This window comes from Haliaeetus leucocephalus, unplaced genomic scaffold (genome assembly GCF_000737465.1).
Source record: "Haliaeetus leucocephalus isolate CR32 unplaced genomic scaffold, Haliaeetus_leucocephalus-4.0 Scaffold830, whole genome shotgun sequence".
Taxonomy (NCBI): Eukaryota; Metazoa; Chordata; class Aves; order Accipitriformes; family Accipitridae; genus Haliaeetus; species Haliaeetus leucocephalus.
In genome coordinates this window covers 2,948,002-2,959,458 of record NW_010973266.1, presented here as the reverse complement: position 1 = coordinate 2,959,458, position 11,457 = coordinate 2,948,002, and the positions used below count along the sequence as shown (strand labels likewise).

At 41.8% G+C, this 11,457-nt stretch overlaps 1 protein-coding gene across 1 annotated transcript; it reads right to left on the bottom strand.

Moving 5' to 3' along the window:
- Positions 1 to 2,476: 2,476 nt before the first annotated feature.
- CLRN3 (clarin 3) lies at positions 2,477 to 10,801 on the bottom strand. The gene is made up of 3 exons (XM_010581949.1): positions 10,573 to 10,801; positions 5,042 to 5,221; positions 2,477 to 2,751 (listed from the first exon to the last, which is right to left on the bottom strand). The coding sequence occupies exons 1-3, from the start codon at positions 10,799 to 10,801 to the stop codon at positions 2,477 to 2,479; spliced, it is 684 nt and encodes a 227-aa protein (XP_010580251.1).
- Positions 10,802 to 11,457: the final 656 nt, after the last annotated feature.

Below are 11,457 nucleotides of genomic sequence, written 5' to 3'. Positions count from 1 at the left end.
CAGCAACATCTGCCAAGCTGACACCGTTGCATGAAGCAGAAAGTATGTAGCGTGGGGCAGAAAGCATCATTTTGAGCTCGAGAAGGAAAGTCCCGTCTTTAATTTGAAATAAAACATTCAGACTGAGAATATCAAGGTAGCCTTGTTAGTCACCTACAACATCAGCTGCTGAAGTTGATTATTTTAGTGTTGTAATGATTTTGATCTGTAGTTCACATCAAATCAGGTAAGCTCTCACTACCCAGCGACTTTCTGGCGACGTGTGTCTCCGCCGCTTCGCAGCCGTACGTGTCAGCAGGCGAGCATAAGGTCTCTTGAGACTTCCAGACTGATTTTTGACAGTGCCACATGGTTTGAACAGGCACATGGAAGTGGGAATGGTTTTTTTTCCAGCTCTTGTATGGCAGTTAGTACTTCAGTGCAATAGAAATGCCCAAGAAACAGTAAGCCGCTGCTTTTCAAAGCAGGAGCCCTTGCTCCTCTGGTATTATTCTATTACTTTATATGACTTTATTTCTCTGCAAGTAAGTGCCTGATACAAGTGTAATTGTATTGTGTGATGGATGCTGGCTGAGTACAACAGTGACAGATGCATGCTGAAACTGTGTGAAAATTTTTGCAGCCAAAGCAAAACTGGCAAATGTTTGGCTTTCCGCCAGCTTAGCTCGCGGGTGCACAATATCTGACGATTTAACTGCAATGTTTACAGCACCAAAAAGCAGTTCTAGGCATGGTTCTTGTCAGCAGTGAGGAGCAGATAACACCTCTTATTTCATTGACCTATGCTGCCCCTCAAGTCTCAGAAACCCTCTTTTATTTTTTTCTCCACTTTGCCCTCATCATACTTTTAGTCAAATTCTTAAGCAGGAAAAGCCCTCTGCTTTGATTCCTTTGAAAGAGCGCAGCTGCATAAAGTATTGGGCACCTGAAACTTTATTTTTTTTAACATAAATAGTAAGAAGTCACCTCTTATATCTTCTCATCCCCTTTTAAGAAAAGCTTTTTTTTTTTGTCCTCCATGAGCATCTCTTGCATCATAGGACAGCTACCAAGCATGACTGTGAAAATCATATTGTGAAGTACAACCAGGTGATAAAAAATTTTTCTTCTAGCTGCAGAGGTGAGGAGCAAAGGAGCAGAAGGGTCTGACCACCGTTTTGCACGGTGCACTTCTGGAGCATGCGTACTAAGCATGATTTTGCACGATGGCATCTGTCCCGAGGTCACATTTGTCTGCTCGCCTTCCCTTGGTGGGGCAGGAAGGGAGCTCCCCACTTCTGTGCAGTTCTACCGTTGCGTGTCTTTGTGTGCATATTAAATACTAATTAGACTGGGCATAGGGATGGCATTGGCCATAAATGACTGCTAATAAAGCCCACCATTTGGCATTTGTGTTGGGGCAAAATGCCAGCCTGGTGTGAAGGGTGGGAAAGCAGATGGCCACGCCTGCTCAAGGTGTGTTTTTGCAGTTTGCTGTAATCAAGGGTCTCTAAATAGCCTGAAACAGGATTTTGCCAATGTTTCTACCCATTAACAACTTGCAGACACTGGGCTCCTGTGCTGCCTTGTGTAGACCATGACCCATCCTCGTGCTGCCTTCTCTGCCACCCCAGCCATGGACAAAAGCACGGACCAAAGGAAGCACGGAAAGGGGTCGGTGCTGTTGCTCTCGGCAGGTTTGACGTGAAGGTGAATTTCTCTAGGTGCTCGCACTCCTGCCCGTGAATGGGAGCCTGCAAGCCTGCCTGTGGTCACTGGGACAGTGCCGTGGGGACCTGCAGGAGAAAAGTCCTAAGCAGGGAAAGGACAGCAGTTAAGAATTGCAGGACAAAATGAAGCACCAACACCTTAGTGACCATTTCTCATCATCCCCAGGGGTCCTGGCGGTTGCGCTGCCCCTCGAGATCCCAAATTACGTGCACAACCCAAACGGTGTCTGTGGCCCTCTCATTCAGACCCAAAGGGTGAAGCAGAAGCGCATTCATGGTGTGCCGATGTTGGCGCATCCCTGCGGAGAGCCGGGGCGGCCACCGCTGGTCCACAAAACCCAGAAAGCAAAGGTGGGAACCAGCCCCTCTGCGCTGCATGGGCAAAAGGGAGCTTTTCCTTTTTTTGAAAAGTGGTAGTGGTGGTAGGGAGAGGAGGAACCCTTCTAGGAGCATATTTTCCCAGCTGTCCCTCCAGGGAAGAGTGGAGCCGTACGGTGCATAAGGTCTATTCCTATGGGACAGCACTGGCATCACGCGCTTCGGGCCCTATCTACTCAGAGGTGTTCAGGCAGCACATTTACCAATGGGAGCTTATAAGTATTTCACTAATACCTAACATAAAGATAAAATAAAATTGTTTTGAAGACACAATAAGCTATTTTGTTAATTGGACTATATACACAGCTTCAATTTGAATGGAAATGATCAGCCATGATTGTCCATATTAAATAGTCATTTTTCTTTACATCCTCTTTTCAGTGGTATCCTTAAAACAGAATGACATCTTTTGGTGCATTTTCAATGGGTCCTTCCTGTTCTTTCTTCTTAGAATATCTTGCGTGGTCATAGAAATATATGATGATGATAGAAGTAATGTTCAGAAAAATGATGAGCAGCATGATCCAATATGAATATCCATATGTGTGTTCAGATTTGATTTGTGTCTGCAGAACAGAAAAACATCCACAGGCCAATTCTACAGACAGGCCATTTTCTTCTATGTTCACAGGGAAAAGTATCATGGCTATAAGTGTGAAGATTCCTAGAAAATACAAATACAAATGTTGGAGATGAAACTGTACTATTTATTTAGTTGTAAATATCCTACTTAAATTGGTCAGAACACCTGGACTAAGACAAAGATTAATCTAGTATTTTCCATTAGTAAAATATGAGGCCATTTAAAGGACTCTTGTCCCACCTAATAGTGTCTGTCAGGTGTTTTGACATTGGCAACTATATCTTCTGCTAAAATTAATAGATTCTCACAGACTGTTCTTAGATAAGGCCATTTAATGTAATTTTTTTTCACTGAATTTAGTGCTGGTGAGTATAATATATTCACCCTTTGGGTGATTTGCAGAGTGCCTATTTGATATGAGCCCAAATTCACGGGGTGTGCAGTATCACAACTGGACAAAACCCTGAGCAACCTGGTCTACGTTCAGGGTTGGCCCAACCTTGCTCAAAAGCTTAGGCTTAGAGACCTCATGTTCTTACCAACCCAAATTTATTCAATGACTACTGTGATGAGCCAAAATGAGATGTCTTATTAGATCTGTATCTATTTCCTACAGCCTTCCGAATCTAAATGGAGTTCAGTTACTTTGACATTTAGCTAATTAAAGCTTTTACATTTCTACTTTCATAGTGCTAATGGAGGTGTAATCTCTGAACACTGGTGAAAATATTTCTATTCCTTCCCTCTAGGTACATCATCCTACACAAGTTCCCGCTGACACAGGTTCAGGTTTTTTCAGGAGGACACTGGACTTTCAGGCCATCTGGTGGGAGAATTAGGAACCTTCACGATACACTCGCCATCAAATGATGTATGATTTTTCATAACAATATGCCCACGGCAAAATAGACTTCCAGGTCATAGCACTTACAGGGCTGTAAAAAGTAACCATAATCCTCAGTCAACACGGGGATTTACTTTCTCACTAATACTTATCTTGGCAAGCCCATGGTCCTTTCATTTCAGGTCAAAGCTTGCAGATTCAGGCTGCCTAACGAGTGCTGGGCTCAGGAAACAAACAACTTTCTCATGTGATGAGACAAAGATCTTCTTGTCTCAAAAGTTGAATAATTGTCCCAACCCAGGCTTTTGCTCACTTTTCTTATTGTGTTTCAAGGCATCCACAGCTGTTTCAGCATCTATCTTTATACGCTGTGTTAGCCATGGCTGGAGAAAAAGGGTTGGGTTTCACACCCCCACCTGTACTTGCTATGATTAAGACTACATTTATCTATACAATTCCCTTTCCACCAAGGTCTGATTTTGGCAAAGGCAGCTCGCAGAGTGCGGCCCCAGGACAGGACCATGCTGCTGGGGACACGGCTCAAGGGAGAGCAAGCTCCCGCTCCGCCAGCAGAACATCTTCAGACCTGAAGAGCTTTTGAAGGACAAAACGCTAATGCTGAAGGACTCTGTAATCAGATGTCTTTAAAGAAAATTTTCCGAATTCAGACCTATTATTAGAGGAACGCATAATCCTCCTGAGACAAATTGAGTGTCAGAGCTGAAGTCATTACCATGGCAAGATGAAGAGGGTTGGAAGGTGCGTTAGGAGCAGCCAGGCTCAAGTCTACCGGGTAAATGATGGGTTACACCTCCAGGGAGCTGTTTGACACAGTTCACATCTCTAATAACTCAGCGTCTCTACCATTTTTGTCTGCTTAGGGAATGTTAAAACTTATTTTGTTCTGTGAAAGTGTTTTTTCGAGAAGGAAATAAATTTTGCTGTGATTCAGTCCTCCTAACTGCCACCCCCCGCCATGGTAACGCTGTTGTGGCTGTATTTCATTCAACGCATTTTTCAAAAATGAAGCTAAAGTCCATCCTATAGATTAGACCTTAGAGCCCTAATGTGGTATGTAATTAACCCAGCAACAAATATGCTACAAATACCATCAAATAGTGACCTTGAAGAGGTTACAAATTGCACTGTAGTCACATCCAGTGCATACTTTTCTGTTATGGTTTTGTTCTGTATTTGTCGGTTTACTCTGTTCTTCTCTGTGTGCATCATGCATGAAATGATGCTACATCTGCTGGGGCTTTTTCAGTTCCATTTCTGCTGTCAGCAAATCCAGACTCCTACTGCTCGATGGTGTCACTTCAAGTACATAATACTATTTTACTGGTACTTAAGAGATAGTCTTCAGGTATCCCAGCAGACGTGGTTAAAAACAAAAACCAACTGAACAGAATACTTTTCCAAGTGTTTCCTTTTATAGGTATACATTTCTTAATCTTGGAATCAATGAGAATACAGTAGTATCCCTATGGTGGGCAGAAAGCGGTCAGCATGGGCTGCGTTACTCACCACATAAGGAATTCCAGGTATAGACTCCAGTGGGTCCCAAAAACGTCTGGTAGGGATTACTGACAGCATTAGTGCAGGTAAATCCAGAACTCAGAAGGGAACTCAGTAAACTGAGAACCAGAATCACGATAATCGCAACAATCATGCTTTTCGTCTTGGGGTTCCTCAGGTTTTCTGCAACTGAAATACAGCGGCTCAGCATTGATAACCAGCCTTCCCAGCACAGTCCGGTGGGCTCGGATGACGGTTTGACTTACTGACATGTAGCTGGCTGTAATTAAAAGCTAATAACCAGAGATTTGGCTGATCTGTAGAGATCAGGGTGTAGCAGGAACAGTAGGTTTGGACACTGCACATGAACCCAAATCCAAAATGGGATGAAGGTACATTGGCCTTTTAAAAAAAGGAGCAACTCCTGCCTTTTTTCTCAGGCAAGGAGAAAAGTCTCACAACTGGTGGCCCTGGGCTCGGCAAGGGGACAAATGTGGGCTCCCGAGCTGCCGGCTCAGCCCTGAGCTCAGGGTCTCCGCTCCTGAGGCCACACGTCAGAGTCACACATCTTACCATCAAACATGCTGGCACTTCTTTTTGCTCCAGCTTCCTAGAGTTGGTGCACGTAAATTGTTGCCTGGTGTGTTTTTCTGTAGCTATACGCTTAGCTGGCTGTATATACGTGGCTCATATAGTCAACCCCTCCAGGACTGTAATCAATGTTATTGTTTTTGCCTAAATCCTTCTAGTTATTTGATATGTTGTTGATAATAAGAGACACAAATGTGAATGCAACGTACTCAAAGTGTAATTGCAGTATAGCTGTGTTGAAATATATTATTTTCCTCCTTCCAATTTAAAGATTGAAAAGGCAACTATAATGTGCCTGTGGCTGCCTTACCCTATAACAAACACGACAACAATGTTTTCAAGCCCTGTTCAAATGGGTGTTGTGATAGACAGCCATCTGTAGGAAAACTTCCTTTCTATGCTGCTTTTAATACAGAGCCATTACTGCAAAGTATCCCGTTAGTGCATAAATTGGAGAAATCATAGCAGAAAAAATAGTAAAAACCCCATAAAAAGAAAATGAACACTCATAACCAAAAGAAGAGCTATTGGAAATAAATGAAAAGGAGAGCTTCTCTCTCACTTTATGTAATATTCCTAGTAGGAGTTAATTTCTGTTTGAGGAAATGGCAGGTAAGGATGCGTTATGGAAATCAGTTGTAAATTTAAGCAATTCTGCTAGAAGAATAGGAAAGACAGGCATTCAGGAGACATCGCTCAATTAAATGGAAGCGAGCACACTGCCAGTTGTACCATGCACTTGCGCTGATGTAGCCTTACTGCTTGGGCATTGCCTCGTTCAAGATATAAGTCTGGACCCAAATCAGACAGGTTTGTGTAATTTCCCTCTGGCAGCCTCACTTAATTTTATCACTCGGAACATCTCCGGAATTGACTGGCTGCACCTATTGCACCCCCTAATTGATCTTGTTTATCTCCGACAGTGAACCACAATTTAGGGGATGTAATTTTGTCAGACTCTGCCTGTTGTAAGCACGCCTGCAACAGCACAAGGCTAAAGGTTTTAAATAAAATGCTGTTTTCATGGCGGCAGGGTTGTTGGGTTTTTTTCTAAATAAAGCAGTCTGTGCAAACTGAAGGAATCTACAGTAGCTGATCTACTTGAATGGGATTGATAGTAACCCACAGCTGGATAACCTCTGCATCAGTGTAAAATAACCTAATTTCAGAATGAAAGCAGAAGTTTTTGCCTTTGCCAGGTCTCTCCTTAATTTCCTGTAGCTTCTTTTTTTTCTTCATCATTAACTCTTGTATGGTTGGATTGAATTTGCCAGACTTTTACTGATCTGAGTGTGAATGACATCCAGCTGCCAGCCTGGAGGTCTTTTCTAAGCAGTGTTGATCTGGCAGCTTTTATGAGGTCTATGATCACTTACGACACATAATCAATTGTTCATTTAAAAAACCAACCAAACAAACCCAAAACAAAGCACATTTCAACATAGCTTTCTATTTTTCAGGAGATCACATAGCACATCTGGAAACTGATGATAACATTAATGAAGTTCCAGCAATTTTCAAGCATTTGCCGTGTATTTTAAAAGTCAGAAAGCTAATCGATTCCTCTCTGCTATAGCAAATTTCTAAGACTTCCTTGTGTGCCGTTGGCCTTGCTGGTTGCCAATAGCCAGGTAAATCCTGACTTTACAGGACTCTCTGGGTGTGCCTCTTCCTGCACCTTGCTCACAATTTTTACGTGTTTGACTTGGAAGCAAGCAAAGCTGCAAACAAGCTCTTTTACATACTATTTTCATAGGTGGTTCCTTTCTAAGATAAATCATTAAAACAGCTAATGAAAACTCTAAGGACTTAAGTTATTAAATAACTTTTACATTCTGTCAGATCATTCTGCTCATCTCCAGAGCCTCCGAAGTAGCCGTATTGATTTACTGTTCTATTAAGGTCGTTCATGGCAGTCTGTTCAAGAGGCTGCCCTGACCAGGCAGTTCATGCACTGTACACTTGCAGAAACTGTATTCCTTTGTTTGCCTTTCATCTTTACACTCAGAAATGTATTTTAATGTTGTGGTTTTCAAAAGACTAAGTTATGGTCTTTGTAAAGGCTGTTGATAATCTGCTTTTGTATGGCCATTAATAAAAGCCAACCTGGGCTACTGCTAACAAGTAATCTGTATTCCCAAGCTATCATCTTTGATTTACTCTTTCATGATTTCTTTTCTCCTTTTCTCACACCCAAACATGACAATGCTATTTGAGAAATGCACTCGGGATGCACAGCAGAGACCCCCAGCCAGGGCGCACTTGCTGAGCGACAGATCGCGCTGTGATTTAAAAGGATGCTTATAACTCTTCTTACTGTTCTCTGAAATGTTAGAGTGGAGAAAGCACAGCACTTCATTTCTCTATCGCACAGGCAATCCGTTTACTTAAGGATAACATCAAATGAAAGACATCTACTGTCTTAGGGGGACCTGACTACTTGAATTTAAAAATAGCATGTATGCAATTCTGTGAAGTATTTTTCCTATTTCAAGAATGTATGGAATCATACTTAATATAAAATGTGACAATCATGCCTAGTATAGAGCCTAAGAATTAATGTAAAATTAGTTCATTTCATCTTGCATGTATGCCCAACTGAACTAGCGAGGGATGTGAACAAATCCATACTTAGACTATTCATAAAGCACAACTTTCTTTCAGCAGCTGTTGAAAGCAACCAGCAACCCTGAAGCTCGCTTGTTTTGTTCATCCTTAAACGGCTGGGTGTGAGAATTGAGATAATGTTTTGTAAATGATAAGCACAGAAACCTAAATCTGGTGGGGGGAAAACCACCACCACCACCAAAATGTATGTAGACCATGCAAAGACCTGAAATCCTTTACTGATGCAAGTGTTCTGTGAGTGCTTGTCATTAACTGTAATTAACATCTATCCGATGGTAGCGCCCAGGCCGTGGGACTGGGTTGTGTTAGCTGCTGTGCAGACAAAGGCAAGACACATGCCCCGAATTCCTGCCAGACTCCATCCTTGCCCTGCAATCAGCTCTCCACGGGTGGACTCCTCGTTTCACACGGAGCTCTATTAAAATCAGCAAGCATCTGCCCGCGTGGCGCAAGGTTTGAGGCTTGAGCCAACTGGCATGGGGACATACAACCATATACAAACTATTTTTATAAACGCCTATTTACTCTTCTAAAAATTACTTTAATTATTCTGATATGACTGTAAATAAACTGGTTGGAATGACTTGTGATCTTGTATTTGTTATGTAATGGTCTCAATGTATGCTGTACGCTTTGCTAGGAACTCTGTTGTGTTCAGGTTTTTCATGGCGATATAATTGTTATAATGTGAACCGGCATTTGGGTGCCTGTTTGTCCAGGTACCATTTCTGTACTAAATTAAGGTGGGAAAGAGCTGGAGATGGGAACCATCTGAGGCTTAGGTCTGCTGTGCTCTACCTTGGTCACTTCTCTGTGATGGGACATCTTACAACAGCCTACCAAAAAAGAAAAATATTTCTTAATCATCTCTTGTTTCAAAATTGTTTGACCTACTCTTCCTGATTTTCGTTAGGTTTCTTTTGACTGGCTTTTTTCACTTTCACCCGTGTATATCAGCATTATTGCTTTGAATTCGGCGAGACAGCAAGTACATAAAATGAGTGCAAATCCTTGATCCTTGCAACAGCGTTCAGACTTATCTACCTTTGGGCTTTATGAATGCTTTTCTTCACATCAGTAGAGCTACCTGTGCGTAGAGTTAAGCAAATCTTTGCTGAACTGTGTGGAACCAGTATCGAGTCTGTGGTTCATACTTGGTATGCATAATTTTTTGTTTCTGTTTTGCTTTTTCTCATGTTTTGCTTCTCATGCTAGGATTTGTCATGCTTGTCTCGACTTTCTCCAAGGCTGCTCTAAGTAAAACCTCTTCTGCTCTTCCCCTTATTTTTTAACTTTGTTTTATTCCCATGTAGCATACCTCCTCCTTTATCTCTCAGTTTTTCTGTCCTCCTTAATTATTTAACCATTTTTATTCTTTTTCTTCTGTAATAATTCTACCATTGAGGATAAATACCAAGAACAAAAAGTAAGATCTGTTGCATACCAACGTGAGATACAGTTTAATTTGAATCTATTGCATGTTTGCTGAAATCTTATTCTAATAACCTTGTTTCCAAATCTCATCTCAGAGTTTTTTTGGAAAGTCATGATGATGAGAAGTCACCTGAAAACCGCTCATTAGGTGGGGGAAGAAAGGCCTTATAAAAGATGACAAGCTATGTTGTAATTCACACTTCACAGCCTAGCATAAGAAAAAAAGACACGAACGAGCCTAAGTTTTGAAATACTAACCAAATGGTTAAGTTTGATGATATCACATAAAAATGGAATGAGGGGCTCTTAAAGGAAAAAATAAAAAGAATGTTGTCGCTAGGTCCAGCACACGTATAAACACCATATCTATCTAAATTATTGTTTTACATGGTTTGTTCTTTTCCCTTCAGCAGCCTCCTAAAACCTTCTTCTATAAAAATGGTGCCGAGTTGAAAACAGGTGGCAATATGTTTTAAATCAAACAGTTAACGTAACATAACAAAATTAAAAAAAAAAAATCCTGGAAGGTGAATTAGTTTTGTAATCCTTTACTAAAATGCTAATTGAATGTTGCTTTTCTGTTCCTTACTGAAAGCTTCTGAAAATTAAAATCAATTTTACACAAAGTTCCTATTTTGTATTTTTCCCTTGTTCCAAGGTGTAGGCTAAGATCACAGGTAATTAGAAGAAGTTGCTATTGGCAAGAATGCTGCAGCATTCTGGGGTCTTATTTTATACCACTTAAATCCCCAGACTGGTTTACAGATATTCGGGTTCTCAAAGTATTATAGTCTTACAGATGAATACAAGAGTGAGCCGCGGTTCCTACGTCTGTCACCTGCATGAGCAAGAAGACGCCGTCCATTTCCAGGCGTAACACCACTCACCTTGGAAAGTCCTTTCTGAAACCTGAAGTCCCACATCGACGAACTGTTCACAGGTACCGCTAAAAAGTCCGTAGGTAAGACTCACGGTAATGCTGGAGTTTGTGCCAGAAAAGCGAACCTTGCTGCTCATCCAGTGCTGGGTTGCCAGCACAACGCAGATTATCACGAAAGAGCAAATGCAAGTAAAAAAAGCAGATGCAAACATGGTTGTTTTTTTTCTGGATGGCATTTTGTCAGACAGAGATTTTTCCACCGGTTCAGGGTATTTTCTTGTCTTTAGTCCTGCTTAGCATGAGGTTGTTTCCTCTGCCTCACTATCTGGGATCTGCTCTCTGTGCTAGCAGAAAGTTACCCTGGTAAACTTTAAGCAAACAGCAGTGGTAATAAAATGTAAAATAACTGAACTTTGGTCTGGAGAAAAGGTGTTGCCATAGTTACAACAAAACCAGCCTGGTAAAGGCTGGCAGGAATCGTCAGCAGATGATTTATGATTGCCTTGCCAAACCATAGTTTTTCCAATCATGGCTCTGGAGGCATCTTCTAGAGCCTGAGCCCCGCAGGTTCCCAGCTCGCCTCACTGCTTGCTGGCAGATTTTTTAGTGCCTGACAAAATTTTCTGGCCTGTGCGTGCTTTTTCTCTTGAAAGGCTGATAACCAGGCTGGAAAGAATTTTTGCTAAATCTGTATCTTGTGTTATGGTAAAGAGTAACAAAACGTTCCTTCTCTGTTCGAATTCCCAGCTTGCTTAATAGCTACCCAACTATCTCTTTTGTGATCTCTTTTAAATTCTTTATGCTCTTTGTGAAAACTCTGGCTTGGTCTTGGCTTTTTTGGGGGGGGGGGGGGGCCAAGGGGGGTTTTTCTTGTTGCCCCGAAACCCCCCCT

Excerpts from the sequence above, each read along its gene's own strand:
- CLRN3 (XM_010581949.1), bottom strand. The coding sequence starts at position 10,801 with ATGCCATCCAGAAAAAAAACAACCATGTTTGCATCTGCTTTTTTTACT. Across the intron at positions 5,222-10,572 it reads TTCAGAAAGGACTTTCCAAG|TTGCAGAAAACCTGAGGAAC; the intron begins GTGAGTGGTGTT and ends GCTGTATTTCAG. Across the intron at positions 2,752-5,041 it reads TACCTGGAATTCCTTATGTG|GAATCTTCACACTTATAGCC; the intron begins GTGAGTAACGCA and ends TGTATTTTCTAG.